Below are 20539 nucleotides of genomic sequence, written 5' to 3'. Positions count from 1 at the left end.
TTTGTAGACCAGGCTGGCCTTGAACTCACAAATAATCTGCTTGCCTCTCCCGGAGTTCTGTGATTACAGGCGTGCACCACCAAGCCCCGCTCAGATCTTTTATTTAGACATAGCAAATGTATCGGCCAATATGTTTATTTACACAAATTATAGGTACTGTCACTAAAATCCAGTATGTTCGGTTCCTTCTGTTGAACCATCCTCATAGCTAAGGGAACCCTGGCTTCGGGCCTCCTTCTGTTTGTAGACCGTAAATTTAAAGCTCTGTTCCCCGCAGGACAACTCAAAGGCAGCAAGGAACCTTGGCTACGGCTGCCTCAGAAGACATACCCTACGTCCCCACTTCTGTACTCAGGTTTAGAAAACTGGTTATGTTGAAAGGATTAAAAAAAATTTTTTTTTTCCCTTTGCCTGGGTTACCGACACCACCACGAGCTCGGCCTTCTCAGGGAGGAAACAATGAGTCACTGACGCCGAGGCCCAGGTGGTGCACGAATGAACTGGATGAATCGCAGCCATGTTAATCCCCGCAGGCCCTGGCACCGCAGAGCCGCAGTGCGCAGCCCAGCCGAGGCCTCCAGCCTGCAGGAGTCCAGGCCAGCGGAGGAGGAGCCTGCACACTGCGCCAAGCCGGGCAATCAGCCAGTACCTCCGCAGTGCCCTCCCAGGGGGCTCGGAGCTATTTGTGTCCTTCGGATTGGCTCCAGAGAGGGGAGGAGAAACGAAAACACTGCCCAGGATAGAGTCAGTCGAGCGCAGCTGGGGAAACGCTTAAACCCGGGAGGTTTTTTTTAATTTATTTTTATTATATACATATATATGTATGTATATTGTCTCCGTGGTAAGGGAACAAGGGGGAAAAACTTAGGCCATTTCCAGCATCCCTCCTCTTTCTTATTCTGGAAATGTAGAAATCCATGATGTGTTGATTGAGGAAACAGTACTTTCCCTGCAGAACTGGCAAATAAAATAACCACTCAAAGCACTAATTTTTGTGGGTGACACAGTGAAGAAAACAATTTTTTTCCCAACTCATTAGTAATCTGCTTTCTTGCAATTAATCCTTTGTAGGTTCGAGATGAAACTCGGGTATTTTCGAACGTATTTACTTGAATTTATGTAGTTAGAAGCATAATTAAGTTTACCAGCTGACAGAAGGCGGTGTCACTTTAGCCGACCGGCCTCCTCTGCGCTGATGAGCACAGCTTCTCTGACAGAAGACTCCCTGGCGGCTAATGGCTCCGGCTGCCGCCTGCCACCACGCAGAAGGCTTTTCCAGGCAGGGAACAAATGCCGTCTTTTGGAGATAAACGCTGTCTACGATTGAGCAGCAAAGCAGGAACTTGTAGAATCCTGTTGTTTGGGGTGATACTAGTAAACTAGGTTAGACCAGTAACGAATCCCAAGAAAATCAATGGGATGTATAAAATTTTACAGAGAGATTGTTTTTCAAGAATTGTCCAAAAAAAAAAAAAAAAAAAAAAAAAAAATTCCAAAGCTGTGGGATAAACTAGCACACCAGAGACCCAGGCAGGAGGCAAGTTCAAAATCCAAAGGCACAGCGAGTTTCAATAGTTCCCTCTTCGCTGGGGTTAGTGGGGTGGGAGAAGAGGAAGAACCCTTAGACCATTTGAATGAGGCCACCTACATCATGCAAACAAAGCAATCTGTTGTATTCAAAGTTCCTTTTTTTTCTTCCAGGTGAACTTGATTGATGATATTTAAGAGAGGCTTCTTAAACCAGTCCTCTACTTAGGCGGTGTGTGTGTGTGGGGGGGTCTGAGATGGAGAGTGTGAGGGGAGATGCTCAGAGTTGGGTGTTGAATTGGGACTACAGCAGTTGAGGGCCTCTCTCTTCTTCTCTTCAGTGGGGGGGGGGGGGGGGCTGGGTTGGGTTGGTCCAGAGTTCCTTAGTCTTGGAGACCATGTAGACCATGAGGCCCACCACTGTTGTGCCCGATTCGAGAGACCCTAAAAGACCACTAGGAGTCCAGTCTTTTGCAAATCACACAAGGATCTTTATTCAAGCTTGGGCGCCAATCTTCCCTGACGCAGCAGGTTAGAAAATGAGCCCCCCCCCCCCCCCCCGAGTCTCAGGGAGGCAGAGTTTTTAAAGGGAAAAACGGCAATCGGGGGAATTCCAAGCCTTGCAGTTATGAGGAAGGGAAAGTTTTGGGTTGGGGGGTTCAGCAATCAAGATGTCCTTTAGGCAAATTGTTCCAAGCCACCCGGCCAAACTGACAGATATCTAATATCTGTACGATGGGTACAGATATTACCCATATCTGGGTGGCGTGGAGGTCCCATTAACACATTCAGTGGCATTCACGACAGCCTGCAGGGTGGAGGGCTGCGTGGCCCTTCTCAGAACCCAAAGGTGGGGGTCAAGTCACTCCAAGGTCAGTTAACTTAAGATAGAGTCTGAGAAACAAAATGGAGCCACCCCTGCCATCCTCAGTTCCTTCACCACCATCTATCTATCATATACTTTTATTTTGAGCGTGTGTGTTTACAAGTGACTGTCAGCCTCCAAAGTTGGGTGCTGAAAACCAAACTTGGGTCCTTTGCGAGAGCAACTCAGGCTCTTCATTGCTGAGCCATCTCTAGCGCTTCAAAGTCATCCCTGTCTGATGGTTTTTGTTTTGTTTGTCTTTTAAAAGACAGTCTCATACTGTAACCTGTGGGTTGAGACCCCTTTAGCAAACCTCTATCTTTAAAAATATTTACATTATGATTCGTAACAGTTTTGAAGTAGCAACGGATATAATTTTATTGCTGGGGGGTCATGGTCACCAGAACATGAGGGAATGCATAAAAGGGCCATAGCATTAGGAAGCTTGAGAACCACTGCTTAGTCCATACTGGCCTAAAACTCAGCATTCCTCCTGCCTCAGCCTCCTGAGTGTGGAGATTAAGAGTGAACTATCACACCTGTATGAACTTTGCCCTGTACTAACTTACCCACTGCCGAAAGCTTCGTAAAAGAGAATACATAAAATGTAACTTAAAACATTTAAAAGGGCCAGTGAAAAGGCTCAGCTGGTAGAGGTGCTTGTTGCCAGCCCTGCTGACCTGAGCTGGTCTCCAGGACCCAGGTGGTTGAATGAACGAACCAGCACCTCAGAGCTGTTCCCTGACCCATACACATGTGCTGTAGCGCACACACGAGCAATAATGTCATGGAAAAGATTTAAAGGATTAAAAAAAACCAAACATTTATTTGTGTGTACACTAATGATGGTGTGTCTCTGTGCATGAGTGCATGTGTGTGTGTGTGTGTGTGTGTTTGTGTATAGGTCAGAAGACTGTCCTTTCATTGGCCTCATACTCACAATGATATGGCTTCCTGTGGTTTCTAAGTGCTGGGATTAAGGCCACATGCCACCACAACCAGCCAAAAAAAATTTTTTTATTTTATTTTATTATTTTATTTTATTTCATTTTATTTTATTTTATAATTGCATTACACTAGGCAGCAGTGGCACACACCTTTAATCCCAGCACTCTGGAGACAGAAGCAGGCAGATCTCTGGGTTCAAGGACAGCCTGGTCTACAGAGTTAGTTCTAGAATGACCAGGGCTACACAGAGCAACCCTGTCTCAATAAACAAACAAACAAACAAACAAACAAACAGTCTTAAAAAATAAGAATCAGTTTCAGGATTTGCAATTTTCTGTTATTTTGCTATTCTTGATTTTCCTAATTCCTTCTCTTATTCTTATCTACTGTTTCCTTTGGGCTCAGCCGACTTCAGGCCTTCCTTATATGCACCTGCACATTTTCCTCTAGTTGCATTTTGCCCCCCAGGGCTGGAGAGGTGGCTCAACGGTTAAGAGCATCGGAGGCTCTTCCAGAAGATACTGGTGCAATTCCTAACACCCGCAAAGCAGCTCACAACCATCTGCAACCTCAGTCCCAGTGGATCCAGCCCTTGTTTCTAGCCTCTGTGGGCACTGTTACACACATGGTCTACAGACATACATGCAGGTAAAGCATATATATATATGTGTGTGTGTGTGTGTGTATGTATTCATTATCTATAATGTTTAAAATTTTAAATAGAATATGTTTTGATCATGTTTCTCCTTGCTCTAACTCCTCAGAGAGTCTTCCACATTAAAAAAAATAAGAATTAACAATAAAAAAGGAAAAGAAGGAATTATTTTGTCAGTTTAGGAGCCTTCTTATTTACCACAGATTATGTTTCTACCTACTAAAACCAACTTATCTTTGCTTTTAATAGAGACTTTACCCTTCACTTCCTTTGGTTTAAAATAAACTACTGCCACTGGATGTGGTAGATGACACCGTTATCTTTGCCCTCAGGAGACTAAGGCAGGAGGGTCACCTAGTGTTTGAAGCCAGCTTGGGTTATTTCTTAGTTACGGTTCTGTTGCTATAATAAAACACCGTGGCCGATGCAACTTATAAAAGGAGGCATTTTATTCGGGTCTAATGGTTCTAGAGGGTTAGAGCTCATGACCATAATGGCAAGGAGTACTGGAGGAGACATCTAGGCATGGCACTAGAGCAAGCAGAAGGCAGAAAGCTAAATGGGCAGGGTGTGGGCTTTTGAAATTTCAAAGCCTACCTGAAGTGACACACCTCTAATAAGGTCACAACTCCTAATCCTTCCCAAACAGTTCCATCAACTAGGAGTCAAGCATTCAAATATATGAGCACATTGGGGTGGGGGTAGGAGGTCATTCTTTTTCAAACCAACACAGCTTACATGGCTGCTACATCATAACCAGTTTGGCCTAGATTCTAAAAAAACACTTGCCAGGGATGTGGTGACGCACACCGTTAGTCCTAGCACTCCAGAGGCAGAAGCAGGCGGATCTCTTGAGTTCACCCAGCTTTTTCTACAGAAAAAGTTCCAGGACATCTGAGGCATACAGGTAAATCTTGTCTCAAATAACCAAACCAAAACCCAAAACATAAACAACCACAATATAAACACAACAACAACAACAACAACAACAACAACAACAAGATGGAGCCAGGCTTTTAATCCTAGCACTTGAGAGAGAGGATCTCTGTAAGTTCATGGCCAGTCACATCTACATAGAAAGTTCGAGGCCTGTCTGGTCTACATAGTGGGACAGCCCAGAGGTACATAAAGAGAGCCTGTCTCCAAAAGTAAATAAATAAAATAAATGAAATAATTGGAGCTGGACATAGTGGTTTAGTCCAGCAATCACAGCACTTGGGATGTTATCAGGTTGTCACTTAGAAGGTGACAAGTTCAAGGCTGGCCTGAGCTCTAATGTAACAAGACTTTGTCTTGAACTGCCTCTGCCTGCCTGAGTACTGGGATCACAGGCATGCTCTACCTTGCCCAGTGGAGCCTCTGCCTTCATCCCCATCCCCTGAACAAGCCTTGTTGTTGTATATCCAAACAAAAATGTTCTTGCATACATAACCATTAACCCATATCTTTACACGAACAAAGGGGCAGCTACTAAAGATACTGCTTTTATCTTCATTTTTATTTCTAATAAACAGTACAGCGTGGAGATTATTCTTCATTAATACCTAATGCAGACTTTCCTTAAGGGGCTGCACATTTTTTTTTTGATACAATGATATGTACAATCGATAGAACTGTGTTGCCCTTGTCCTGTCAATATGCCCCACCCCCACCCCGTTGGCTGTTAAGGTTGTTTCAGATCTGAAGCTCTGAGAGAGAAGCCGAACAAAATCCATCTGCTCTCCTCTTTGCCGCAGCGTCACATGTCCCTCTAAGATCTCTTATGTCATGAAGGATGGGGGAGGTGAGTTTAGACACACCCTCCTCAGGCCAGCAAAGCGTGCGTGTTTTACTGCTGGCCTCTCTTCTTACTGCAGTCAAAAGAGAATTCATAGGCTAAGCTAACAGACAGGAGGAAAAAAAAAAGCTTCCAGAAGGCTGATTGGCAGCAGTAGCACTGACAGCCCTGTGAGCTTTTTACAGCATCCTTAGCCAAAGATGCCACTGTTGTCTTTTCCAAGAAGATCTTCAGTCCCAGGGATCAGCCAGTCCTGTGACTCATGCCACTTTTTAATCCAGAGCAAAGTGGAAAACGAGTTTTGAATCTTACCTGCATGGCTGTTTGTGGAGTAAAACAGTATGGGCAGTTTAACTCGGCTCAGTTGAACTCTCTGACATCAAAGCTGGTGCTGAAAGCAGCCATTCTTTTTAAGAAAGCCACAGTGGAGAGGCTGCTTCTCCCCAGCTTTGTGTGAGGGGCCTCTCTTGGCTGCCAGCCTTAGGGGTCAGGGAGTTGGGGGCAGGGGCCCATCCTCGGTAATCTTTCCTTCCAGAAACAGCAGAGAGCCTAGCCCCTGAGCCCTGTCTGCTGTGGCAGAGCAGAAGCCTTTTATTTATTTATTTATTTTAGTTTCTTTCTTTTTTTATTAATTTTTATTTTTTTTTATATTAATCACAGGTTATTTACTTTGTATCCCAGCCGTAGCCCCCACCCTCATTCCCTCCCAATCCCACCCTCCCTCCCTCATCTCCTACCTGCCCCTTTCCAAGTCCACTGCTAGGGGAGGTCCTTCTCCCCTGCCACCTGACCCTAGCTTATAAGGTGTCTTCAGGACTGGCTGCCATGTTCTCCTCTGTGGCTTAGCAAGACTGATCTTCCCTGGGGTGGGGGTGGGGGAGGTAAAGGAGCCAGTCTTTGAGTTCATGTCAGAAATAGTTCCTGTTCCTCTTACTAGGAAAACCCAATTGGTTATTGAGCTACCATGGGCTACATCCAAGCAGGGGTTCTAGGTTATATCCTTACATGGAGCTTGGTTGGAAAAACAGTCTCATAGAGGGCCCCTGTGCCCTGATATACTTTGTTCTTGTGGAGATCCTGTTCTCTTTAGGTCATACTAACTCCCTCTTCTTTCATATGATTCCCTGCACTCTGCCGAAAGTTTCATTATGAGTCTCTGCATCTGCTTTGATACACTGCTAGGAAGATATCTAAAAGATATACCTCTTTCAGAGGCCCTCTGTGATAGGCTTCTGTCTTGTTACTTGTTTTCTCCTACTTCCCCTGTCCATCCCGTTTGTCTTTCTAAGTGAGGATTGATCATCTTACTCCGGGTCCTCTTTCTTGTTTATCTTCTTTAGGTGCACATATTTTAGTATGTTTATCCTATCTTATAGGCCTATATAAGCGAGTATATACCTTGTGTGTCTTTCTGCTCCTGTGACACCTCACTCAGAATGATCTTTTCTAGATCCTACCATTTGCCTGCAAATTTCATGATTTCCTTGTTTTTAATTGCTGAGTAGTATTCCATTGTGTAAAAGTACCACAATTTCTGTATCCATTCCTCTGTTGATGGACATCTGATTTGTTTCCAGGTTCTGGCTATTACAAATAAAGCTGCTACAAACATGGTTGAGCAAATGTCCTTGTTGTATACTTGAGCTTCTTTTGGATATATGCCTAGGAGTGGTATAGCTGGATCTTGAGGAAGCGCTATTCCTAATTGTCTGGGAAAGCGCCAGATTGATTTCCAAAGCGGTTGTACATTTTTACATTCCCACCAGCAATGGAGGAGGTTTCCCAATTCTCCACAACTCTCCAGCATGTGTTGTCACTTGAGTTTTTAACCTTTGCCATTCTGATGGGTGTAAGGTGAAATCTCAGGGTCGTTTTGATTTGCATCTCCCTGATGGCTAAGGACGTTGAACATCTCTTTAGGTGTTTCTCTGCCATTCTATATTCCTCTACAGAGAATTCTCTGTTTAGCTCCATACCCTATTTTTTTAATTGGATTGCTTGATTTATTGCTTTTTCATTTCTTTAGTTCTTTATATATTCTGGTATCAGCCCTCTGTCAGATATAGGGTTGGTGAAGATCCTTCTCCAGTCTGTAGGCTGTCGTTTTGTTCTGATGACAGTGTCTTTTGCTTTACAGAAGCTTTTCCGTTTCATGAGGTCCCATTTCTCGATTGTGAACAGAAGCCTTTTAAACAGTGAGAGCCCTGTGCTTGACAGATACAAAGCCCTTAGTTCTCAACAGTTAGCTGCAAGAGATGGAAAGGTTAATAGTTATTCAGCGAGCACCCACCCAGCCATCCCCCACTTAGATTCTACAGTTAAAATGTTGCTAGATGTGCTCCCAAACACCTTGCATCTACCGAAGGCACTGGAGTTTGTGGTTTGTAAAAAACCTTGACTCATGAGCTGGATCAGCAGTTCTGTTTGTAGAATGTTTGTCCAGCATGTACAAAGTCCTCGGGTCTGGTCCCCTGCACTGCATAAAACTGGGTGTGGGATTGCTGGGTTGGTTACTCAAGAGGCGGATGAAAGAGGATGGGAAGTTCAAGGTCAGGGCTGGAGACAGCTCAGTGGTTAAGAGTACACACCATGTACTATTCTCCCAAGGGAACCGAGTCTGGTTCCCAGTACTAGGTCGGACGGGAAGGTGACTCACAATCTCCTGTAATTATAGCTCCATGGATCGCATGTCTCTGTGGGTACCTGAGCTCAAGTGTGTATAATACTTACATATGTATTTTGGAAACTAAATAAAAAAAAAAACAAAAAAAAAAAAAAAAAAAACAAAAAACCAAAGTCATTCTTGGCTATGCAATGAGTTGGAGGCAAGCCTGGGCTAGTTAAAGCACATCTCAAGAAAAAAGCGGGGTGGCTGGAGAGACCCCTCAGTGGTAAGGAACGCTTGCTATTATGCTGAGGACCCAGGTTAGGTTCCCAGCACCCATATGGCTGCTCACAACCGTCAGTAACTCCAGTTCCAGAGAAGCCAACATTCTGTTTTGGCTCCAAGGGCAACAAGCATGAATGTGGTACATGTACATCCACATGGGGAAAATGTGCATATCCATGAACAAGAGTACATTTTAAAAAATAAATAAACGTTTGGCTTAAATATCTCATTTGCTTATTTTTGTTGTTCTGTTTTGGATTTTTTGAAGGAGAAGGGGGCATTCCCCTTCTCTCCCAAACCTAGACAACCCTCTTCCTCCAAGGTGTTAGAACTTTGTTTACTAAGGAAATTCTTTAACTTTGGTACAAACTACACTCTTTGAGTAATGTTTTTAAAAAGGGTGGGAGTCGGGCGTGATGGCGCAGGACTTTATTCCCAGCACTCAGGGAGGCAGAGGCGAGCCTGGTCTACAGAGCAAATCCAGGACAGAGAAACACTGACTCAAAAGAACAAAACAAAACAAAACAAAACAAAACAAAACACACACACACACACCACACACAACAAAAAGAAGGGGTGGAGAGTGTTTCAAAGTCCTATGTACTTCCATTGTAAAGATGCTTAGGACCAAATTCCTTCTCTTATTTGCTGAGACAGGGTCTCAGCAGGTAGCCTTGGCTGGCCTGGAACCTGCTATCTAGACAGGGCTCTCCTCCAACTCACATAGATCTGCCTGCCTCTGCCTCCCAAGAGTGCTGCTGTGATTAGAGCGCAGCACCACACCTGGCTTGCTCGTGATACTCTTGCCTGGTGTTTAAAGTGGCGTCTCCAGGGCTGTTACAAAGGGAAACCTTTTCTTGAAAAATCAAAAACCAAAAAAGAAACTTTTCTCTCCTGAAAAAGCCCACGCTCATGCTGTCAAAGCTTTTTACACTTTTTGGATTACCTTTCTTCCTTTTTCTCATAAGAGCCAACTCTGGGGTTGGAGAGATGGCTCAGCGGCTAAGAGCACTGGCTGCTCTTCCAGAGGTCGTGAGTTCAATTCCCATCAACGACATGTTGGCTCACAACCACCTGTAATATGATCCGATATACATAAAACAAACAAATAAATGTTTTTAAAAAATCATAAACTAAAATCTCACTCTACTTCTCATTGACTCACTCTGACGCTCCTGTCTTCATCAAAATCCACAAATCCTAGTTTCACCTGGGTGGAGGTTCCTAAATACAGCTCATCAGGCAGGCAGCTGTTGGTGACAGTGTGAGATGTGAAGCTGGATGTCCCCACTGTGCCCACTGCTGGCAGCCCCTCTGAGCCCCTCTGTGTCCACCCTGACCTTGAACCAGCAATGATCTAGATTCTAGGCTACCACGCCTGGTTTACATATAATGCTGGAGATGGAACCCGGGGCTTCATGGTTGCTAGACAATTGTGCATCACCCCCAATCCATGTGACTTTGGATTAAAATAACACTGAACCTAGTCCTGTTTTAGGCCTCCACTCAGACACTGAGTTAAAGGATTATACATGCTGGGTTTAGGGTAAGCCTGCCCCCTGCTCCATTCTGGTGCTCCACAGGCAGCACAATACTAGGGCTGCCCCTGAAAGCAGAGCTACAGCCTCCTCACCCTCCCAGCCTTTGGTGAAGCCTCCCTGTGGATCAGACACACGGCTGACTTTGCTCAGTTCTTTTCCACCTTGTATGATGGAATTCCCTTTCCAGACTTGAAAATAGCAGCTCTCTCCCTTGAAAATACCTGCAGTGAAGAACTGTGGAGGTGGATGAGATGATGGTTACAGCAGATGTGAGGGCAAGCAGTACCAGAGAACTGTATACTTATTAAAATAGTCAAAATGGTAAACTTTGTTATGTACATTTTATAAAAATTCAAATACATGAAGACATTAAAACGCAGGCTGGGCGGTGGTGGCACTCGCCTTCAATCCTAACCCTCAGGAGTCAGAGGCAGGCAGATCTTTGTGAGTTCAAGGCCAGCCTGGTCTACAGAGTGAGTGCCAGGACAACCAGGGCTACATAGAGAAACCCTGTCTCAAAAACACAAACAAACAAACAAACAAACAATCAGTTCATCAGCATTATAGTGTTGGCTTGGTCTACTTTCTGTCTTAGACAATCTAGGAAACAGTGTGTGTGGTTGTTTGTTTGTTTTTAGTTTTAATAAGGGTAAGCACCTTTAATAAGGGTAAGTTGGCTTACTCTAGAGGCTGAGGTAAGAGTATCTTCCTCTTCAGCTCGAAGCCATTCTGGGTTACAGAAGGAGTTCCAGGTCAGTCTGGGCTACAATGAGACACTGCCTGTACAAAATACAAAATATTTTATCTTGGGAGATGGCTCAACTCTAGTTGTATGAGAGCAGGAGACCCTGAGTTTGAATCCCATGTACTCACACAAGAATCTGGGTGTGGCCATACATTCCTGTGATGCCAACAAAGTGGGGAGGAGGGCAGAGATAGATTGTTGGGGCTTGCTCACCACCTGCCTGACTTCAGCTTCAGTGAGAGGCACTGTCTCAAGGGCAGAGAGTGACAGGGCAGGGCATCTGACTTCCTCCTCTGATCTGTAAGTGTCCATGGGTGTGCACCTCACCACAAGGCTTGTGTGCATGTGTGCGTGTGCGTGTGCGTGCGCACACACACTTTTTGGTACTCTGGTTACTTCTTCTCTCGTCATCAATTAATTTCTTTTTAAACTTCTGTAAAGTCTATGTTGTATGCTGAGCGTTCTCTCCCCAGTCTTTCCATTTCTTTCTCCTCCATGTCCTCGGCCTTCCCCAACCCCCACAACTCCCCTTCTTACCAAGGAACAGCACTGAGGCCTAGCGGAGCACTACAAATCATGCCCTTTCTCTTGGTGGCTACATGCCCCCTCTAGATTTTTCCCGGCTGTCTTCATGGATTTCTTGTCCCAGGTTGGCAGCTGGCAGACTGTAATTTCCTGGCTGGTACACGTGGATCTGTGTCCCTATACTATTAACTGCATCTCAACTCCCCGAGTTTCTACATTGACACATTTTTCCTGTTTCCATGCAACCACCCTAACTTCTTATTAAGTCTGCAGAATTTCTTCCATGAAGGAATTCTTGTAGTTAAATCCCCTCCAACCAGTTAGGAGTTAATTGTGTGTGTGCTCACGTGTGAATGTACATGTGAGTTGTGTGTGTGAGTTGTGTGTGTGAGATATGTTTGTGAGTGTGTGTATGAGTTATGTGTGTGAGTTGTGTATGTGAGTGAGTGTGTGTGTGTGTGTGTGTGTGTGTATGTGTGTGTGTGTGTGTATGTGTGTTTGTACTGCTGGGAGATGTACTCCTGGTAGCAGACAAAGGCTTTTCTATTGAGCCACACCTCCAACAAAGCTGGAAGATACAACACAAGGCTTTCTCAAAGCAGCTTTGGAGTTATTTTCAGTCAGGAACAGACTTTTTATTTTGCATTAAGTGTGTGTGTGTGCGCCTATGTGTATGTCTGTGCACATGTGCAGGAGGCCTCATGTGTAGGAGACATCAGATGCCCTGGAGATAGATAAATGGGGCTATGAACAACCATATGTGTGTATACGTGCTGGGGCTGGAGTCTTTGTCCTCTGCAAGAGCTGTGGGCGCTTTGAACCACTAAGCCAAAGAGCCAGTACCAGGAACAGGCTCATTTAGACCTCTCTCTAGACTGACCTTTTCATCCACAGGACTGGAATCAACACAAAGCAAATTCACCCCGTTTTCAGGCATGAAAACGGATTGTTCATGTAATTCCTTCATTCTTGTTCCACCTCCCTTTATCGTTGTTTTTTTATATCCGATGGTGACTGGTGTCCGTACTTTCTGGAACATTCCTGAGCCCTTTCATAGTAAGCAAAGCAGAAGGGGCAGTGTAGCTCCCAAGCTGAAGCTTGGTAGAGAGGAAATGAGAGATGAGGACAAAAGCTGCATTTTGAAACCTAGAAGTCACTTCTCGGCACTGGGCCAGCTAACTTCTTCAGCAGGAAATGACTGAAAATAAACGGCCGTCGGTCTGCAAAGGTAATCTACAGAAAGCCAGGTGCCAGTTTCAAAACATGTCCTTCATCCATCAAGATCTAGAAGGGGATAAAGACACACTGACTGCTGAAGAACAAAAATGTCACAGCTTGAAAAAAGAGAAAGAAAGATAGTAAACTTGCAAATGCAGTTTCTTGCCATCACAACTTTACTTTTTGCTTGTATTTTTGTTGTTGTGTTGTTTGGTTGGCTTTTATTTTGAGCCTTCTCCCCACCCTACCCAAGCCCCTGGCTTCTGCCTCAATAGAGCATTTCTATTTCTCTCTGTTATCGACGTTATTTTTATACATTTATTAGTTATTTTGAAGGTTCTTATGGAGCCCAGTTTGGTCTTGAACTCAAGATCTTGCAGCCCCAGACTCCCCAGGGCTGCGCTGTAAGGCATGTGAGAGCGTGTGCCATGACTCAGCTCCTGTCTTGTTAGAGTCACAGCCGTGTTCCTAGCCCAGAGTCGGGCTTGTTTTGCTAAGTTGTGTTTCAACAGGCATTCACGCCCACAGGCCATTTCATACATTCTGGATTTGTTCCTTTTTGTCTTTGCTCAATTCATAGGTGGAGAATGGAATCTTCCTGATGATATAGTTAGCATGCTTGGAGCTGCTGAGCCTGGGTTTGTTTTCAGATGTCTGAAGCCATGTATGTAATTTTTTCTTGGAAAAAATCTGGTGCAAAACCCTCACATACTAGCCAGCCAAGCCTTATCTTACTGCCTGTTATGATTTCTTCAGCTATTAAGATCATTAATCCTATTTTATAGTATTAATAAATAGGCTTTTTACTGTTGCATGACTTTTGGAGGCTTTGATTTAATTAGATTATTTTTGGCCTAGAAATTTTGCATTTTTATCTGATCAGTTCCATCTACCCAAGTCATCTATAATTCATCTCCCCGCCTTTGATATTGGGATGACCTACTTAGTCTTTCTTTTCAAGAACCCCACTGAGACGAACCGAACCTCCACCTTCTGCTTAAAACTAGTCAGCTAGGGATTGCTGAGGTGGTTGTTGGTGTTGATATTGTTGCTTAACCCTTCCACACAACTACACAGCTATAATCTATTAAGAGAGTACAGGGGCCAAAATTCAATCACCAGTATACCACCTTCTTTTCCATCAAGAGTTATTGTGGTGGCAGATGAGACAATTGACCTGGTAAGGGCGCTGGCCGAGAAGTCTACGTCTGTCTCTAACTTTCTCCTCCTCCTCCTCCTCCTCCTCCTCCTCCTCCTCCTCCTCCTCCTCCTTCTCTTCTTCTTCTTCTTCTTCTTCTTCTTGTTCTTCTTGTTCTTGTTCTTCTTCTGGCTTTTCAAGACAACATTTCTCTGTGTAGCCCTGGATGTCCTGGAACTCATTCTGTAGACCAGGCTGTGGACCAGGCTGTGGAATTTACAGAAATCCACCTGTCCCTGCTCCCCAAGTGCTGGGACTAAAAGCATGCATCACCACCACCAGGCTATAGCTTTTATTAAGAGGATATCATGTCAAAATTCAATCACCAGTATACAATATACAGTCTTGCTTTCCAGCAAAAGTTAGTGGGGTGGGGTGGGAGTGAGCAGCAGGATGGCCCATTGGGTAAGGGTACTTTCTGTGAAGCCTCTGAATCCCATAGGATGGAGGGAGAGAATAGATTCCTACAAAGCTGTTCTCTGACCTCCACATACTAAATAAATAGATGTTTAAAAAAAAGTAGTATGAGTCTGGGGAGACAGTTCAGTGGGTTAAAGTACTTGCCATGTAATTATGGGGACCTGAGTTTGAATCCCCATACCCGGAGTAAAAATCTGAATGCTTACTGGGAGCTCCTGTAATTCCAGTGTCCCTAAGGGCACATGGGAAGTGGAGAATTGAAGATCTCAGCTAGCTAGCCTAGTATATCAGTTGGAACAACAAACAGACCCTGTCTACAACAAGGTAGAAAAGGAGGATCAGCCGTTGAGATTGTCCTCCATCGTACACCCCCTCTTAACACACACACACACACACACACACACACACACACACACACACACACACGAACATGTTTTATTTTAAATGGGGCATTAAGGCAATAGGCCAGGAATTAAAAATTACAACCTTGAAGTTTTAATTTTACACTTTGAGTACCCAGAGACCAATAATTCCTAAAATCATGGAAACATGTTGAATTAATTACACAGAAAAAGTGGGTTGTTTAAGGCATTTTTTTCTTAATGTCTTCTAACATAAGCAGACATACTTATAACTTCAGCCTACAGATAGACTACTTTGTGAGATCATTATTCATTTAAAGCACTACAAATGGGGGCTGGAGAGATGGCTCAGTAGTTAAGAAAGCTTGCTGTTCTTACAGAGGACTTATGTGTTCAGTTCCCCACACCCACAAGGTGGCTCAAAACTGTCCATAACTCCAGTTGCAAACGATCTGATATCTTCTGACCTCCAAGGGTACAGGCCTGTTCAAAGTGCACTTACATGCAAGCAAAACACTCACACACATAAAACATAATTTTATGTGTACGGGTGTTTTTTTTCTGCATGTGTGTTTGTTCACCACATGTGTGCCTTGTGCCTACAGACGCTATGGTTGGTGTTGGATCCCTTGGGGCTAGAGTTACGTGACTGCGAGCTACCATGTGGATGCTAAGAATTGAATCTGCATCCTCTACAAGAGCATGAAAGTGCTCTTAAGCACTGAGGCTGTACTAATAGCTTGAAGAAGCATCTTAGGGGCCATCAATATGGCTCAGAGGGTAACAGCATTTGCCACACAAGCTCAATGACCTAAGTTCCCCGGAATCTAGAGTAGAAGGAGAGAAACAATTCCTGAAAGTTATCCTCTGACCTCCACATGTGTACCATAGTATGTTCATGATACCAGCACTCATATACACCAACAATAAATAAATAAGTATATATTTAAAAAGCAGCAGCACCTTAAATATCCTTAGAAGGCCTTTGCCTTATTGATACAATTTCTAAACTGTTTCCAGCTGTCAGGTGGCTCTCTCTCTCTCAGACAGGGTTTCTCTGTGTAGCCTTGGCTGTCCTAGATTTACTTTGTAGACCACGCTGGCCTCAAACTCAGAGATCAGCCTACCTCTGCCTCCCTGAGTGCTGGGATTAAAGGCATTCGCCACCACACCTGGCTCACCATATTTCTCTTTACCCTGCTGCCCAGAGAGGAAGCTGCTAACAATGCTATTTATAGTTCACAAGTCAGTTCAGGCCAATTTCTTATGCAAACAATTTCTCTTCTCTTGACCATAATTAAGAATGAACCTACCTATATCGGTGAGGATTCTTCACAGAAAAATAGTCAATTGTGTGTGTGTGACACAGAGAGAGAAACATAAGGAATTTGGTTTATGTAATTGTGAGGGTTGGTAAATTCAAGGGTGGAGGGCTAGAGTTAACAGTACTGCAGCAGAGTGCTAGCTTAGCATTCAGTTGTCAGCACTGAAAACAAACAAAACCACCGACTAACCAACCAACCAACCAACAAAAACACCAACCAAACCAAAAAATGGAAGTACAATGACATACACATATAATCCTAGCTTTTGAGAGGTAGAAGCAGGAATATCTTGAATCGAGGTCCTTCTTAGCTACATAGCAAATTTAAGTCCAGTCTAGACTAAATAAGATCCTGTCTCAAAATTAAAAAGCAGACCGAAATATCAACAAAACAGTAATATATGAAGTGTAGGGTAAACCAGAAACCCAGACAGAATTCCAACATTATTATGAGGCAGAATTCCTTCCAAGGAAACCTAAGGTTTTCCTTTAAAGACTTTAACTGATTCCATGAAACATACGGCCCATTGATGGTAATCTTTACTTAAAACCGACAAATTGTCAATATAGGAATATTAATCGCCACCATCGGTGGTGGCAGAAGCAGGTAGATCTCTGTGAGTTGGTGGCCAGCCTGCTCTACAGAGTTCTAGTACATCCAGGGCTACAAAAAGAAACCCAGTCTGAAAACAAAACAAAACAAACCCAAAACCAAAAACAAACAAACAAACAAAAACAAAACAAATGAAAAATAAAAAATGAAAAAAGAAAAAATATTAATCACAACTACAAAATACCTTCCCAGGTACTGAACTGAGCCCTTACCCTAATCTTCCCCTTGAATTGGCATTCTTTCTTCATATCACACACAGACGACGCCCATTCTTCCCTTAAAGTCCCTTCTTATCTTGTGCTCTGGAGACCCTGAGAACCGCTCTGTGAGGAGGCAGCTTAGGGGATTTTAGTAAATATGATATGTTAGTAGTATTCACTTTGGAGCACAGCCGCTGCCAGAGCGCTCCTGAGGCCAGCTTACAGGAGCATTTGCCCTAACACTTGGTTGCAGTGCATTCCGCTCTAGGAATTTCAAGTATGTATGGCTTTGATAATGTGGGTACGGACAAGTTTCAGGGACAGGAGGACATGTGAGTGTGGTTAAGAACCCATTGCCTGGAGGTGGAATGAGGCAAGGTCTTGGCTGACATCAGTTTGCACCTTGTTAGTCTTGGAAGCACAAAGAGGACCCTGGAAACGGCCGGGGTATTAGTTGGTGAGAGTGGCACTAACTAAATCAGAAGGTGAAGATGGAACCAGATGTGAGACCCCATAGTGGCAATTAGCCAGGTTACTGGTGGAGAGAGGTGAGCACCATGACATCTTGGCAACAGAGTATAGTTTATCTAAAGATTGTGTTGCAGGGGAGTAAAACAAAGGTCTGTCCTCCATTGGCACTGACTAGGATTGGGGTGGGACTGTCAGTTTAATTTCCAGTTGTAATTTTTTTTTCCTTGGAGATATAGTCTCACTATACAGTCCTGGCTGACCTGGAACTTGATATGTAAACCAGGCAGGCCTTGGGCTTTATGAGAGATCAGCCTACCTCTGCCTCTGGAGTATTGGGATGGGTCTAAGGCATGTACCACCATCCCTGTCATATTTCATGTTCTTTCTTGTCTGGGAAGAAGAAATCAAGTTAGACCTGTTTGCCTTTCAACTCATTCGCTAAGACAGCTCATCCTTGGGCTTCCGAGACTAAGTTTTTAATTGTTTTTAACAGATTCTTATATATCATTGGTCAGATTGAGCTTGCTAAGTAGCTAAGAATGAATGACCTTGAATTTCTGATCCTTTTATATAGCAAATTGGAGGCCATTTTGAGCAACATGAGACCCTGTCTCAAAAAAATAAAAAAGAACCTCTCCCACCCCAAATAAGCAACAAAGATTACTATACTATATCTGTTTGGTGTAATTTCAGTGGACAGAAGGATTAGTGAGAAAGGACTTTTTATTTATGATTTAGTTTTTAGTATTTATATGTGTGTTTTCCTTGAATGTATGCATGTATACCGTAAGTCGTAAAACAGACACAATAACACACAGCTAGTGGGAATGTGAGATGGTACAACCCTTTGGAAGTGAATTTGGCAAGACTGAGTGAAACACATTTATGATCTTTTGATTCAGTAGTCTCTCTCTAAGAATCTATTGCAGAGTTCTATTAGAAAAAATTACCAATAGCTGGGCATGCACAGGGTATACCTGTAATCCCAGTGCAGGGAGGATAATCATTGCAAGCTCTAGGCTAGCCAGAGCTGTATGGTTGACTCTGTCTCAAAGAAGAACAGGAGGAGGTGAAGTGCAGCGTCTTACCTAGTTTCTGGGGATGCCCTCACAGACACACCAGCACCACCACCTAGAATCTCCTAAGTGATTTGAAATCCAGTCAAGTTGACAGTGAAGAGTGGCCATCGCTGTGCTCAAAGCCGAATTGAGAGAATAAGCATTACAACATACATTTGGTTCTAAACCCTGGTTAGAAAAAAAAAAAAAAATAGAAGGGATTTACAGGAAGAATATGAAGGCATGCTTGTGACTAATGGAAAGTTTGTGACTAGAGCCTGGTGGCCATAATCCTTGCTACTCAGGAGTTAATTCAGGAAGATCACATCACAAGTTCAAGGTCAGCCTAGGCTACAGGCCGAGTTCAAGACCAGCTTGCTCAATTCATTGAGACTGTGTCCCACAATAAACGATAAAAGGATGCCTAGGAAATTAACTCAGTGTAGAGCACTTACCTGGCATGTGTGGTGTCCTGGGTTCAAGCTCAGTTGGGGGGTGTGGTGTGGTGTGTGTTAGAGAGAGTACGTATGGGGGTTGATCTGGAGGTACTACATATGCAAATGTTAATTGCTTATTCCCCAAGATCCTTACTGTCTTAAGAGAAATTTCTCAAGTATCCAAAAGTGACGTGTGAATCTTGCCTCCCAAATTATCCCTGATTGGCTGATAAAGTTGCCTTCAGCCTGGGTTGGGCAAAAGAGAGGGAAGAAGAGCAAAGACTCAAGGGCTTGTGGGGTTGCAGAAGAACCACAGGGAGGAGAGAGGAAGGAGGAAGAAAGGAGCGGGTCGGCAAGAGTTAGCGTAACCAGGAGCATGTGGTCAAGAGCAGCTTGTTCCGAGGACTGGCCTGATGGAGCAGAAGCAGCTCATGGGAAACATGTGCAAGTGGTTACAGTGATTTTGGCTGGGAAGCAGACAAGATAGCCTGGAGGGTTAATGTCTGCCCAGCTTCAGAGTTCTACGGCTTATTATACACCTAACAGGTTTCTGTGTCTTTTGTTTATAAAATAGTGGGCTAAAGAATAACAATCACCGTATTAGTAACCAGCATTAATTAATATTAATGGAATAATTAATCCCATTTACAAGAGAGAGACGTGGCAGGACTAGAGCAGAGAGAAGAGCTAGGAGACCCTGGGAGTTTCATGTACAGTCTCTTAAGAACATTGTTTCTGTGATAGGTGCTCAAGATGGGCCTTGAAGAATTAAGAAATGCTGGTCAAAGGATGCAAAGTTTCTCTTAGAAGGACCAAGTTATAGAAATCTAGTTTATAACATGGCAACGGTGATTGCTAATGATTTATTGTATACCTGAAAATTACCGACAGTAGATTCTAAGTGTTCCACACACACACACACACACACACACACACACACACACACACACACGTACGTACGCACATACATATACAGACTTAATGGAGGGGCCAGGAAGGCAGTGCAGTGGTTGCAGTGCATGCTGGAAGAGCATGAGGAGGTGAATTCAAATCCTAGCACCCCTGTGAAAGGCAGGTGTTGTGGCCTACCCATAATCCCAGAGCTGGGGCAGTGGAGTAGGACAGAGACAAATAGATTCCTGAAGCTCACTGACCAGCTGGTGTAGTCAATCCATGAGCTTCATGTTCAGTGAGAGAGTGCTGCAAACAGTAAGGCTGAGAGCAACTGAAGAAGTCATTCTCTGGTCTCCACACATGCATTTATTTCATTCACATGTGCACAGCACACGAACACCAGAGAATGACAAAAAGACACAAAAAGAACTTAATAGATATTAAGTCTAGTGATAACACAAAGTTAATGGCATTTTAAGAAAACAACTGAAGGGGAGGGGCTCATGGAGTCCCACCCCTCCATGAGCCAGTTAATGATTCCTGAGTGAGAGAGGGACACTCTCTTTAGTGGTTGTGGTGGTTTGAATAAAAAGGGCCCCCTTAGGCTCATATATTTGAATGCTTGGTTATTAGGGAGTGGCAATACTTAACAGAGATTAGGTGCTGTGGCATTGTTGGAGGAAGTGTGTCACTTGGAGTGGGCTTTGGAGTTCCCTTGCCTTCCTTTCTTCCTTCCTTCCTTCCTTCCTTCCTTCCTTCCTTCCTTCCTTCCTTCCTTCCTTCCTTCCTTCCTTCTTTTCTTTGTTCTTTCTTTTCCTTCTCTCTCTTTCTTTCTTTCTTTCTTTCTTTCTTTCTTTCTTTCTTTCTTTCT

The 20539-nt window shown here is 43.8% G+C and overlaps 1 protein-coding gene across 1 annotated transcript in view; it reads left to right on the top strand.

Moving 5' to 3' along the window:
* Window positions 1-495: 495 nt before the first annotated feature.
* LOC129688413 (translation initiation factor IF-2-like) overlaps window positions 496-20539 on the top strand; it is a 53789-nt gene continuing 33745 nt past the window's right edge. The window contains exon 1 of the mRNA XM_055623240.1: window positions 496-784. Coding sequence (XP_055479215.1) covers window positions 496-784 — 289 coding nt within the window. The remainder of the gene's footprint in view (window positions 785-20539) is intronic.

Source organism: Psammomys obesus, unplaced genomic scaffold (assembly GCF_907164565.1).
Source record: "Psammomys obesus unplaced genomic scaffold, mPsaObe1.curated_primary_1811, whole genome shotgun sequence".
In the NCBI taxonomy this organism is placed as follows: Eukaryota; Metazoa; Chordata; class Mammalia; order Rodentia; family Muridae; genus Psammomys; species Psammomys obesus.
Note: the sequence above shows the minus strand (reverse complement) of the source record. Positions and strands in the feature narration are given on the sequence as shown.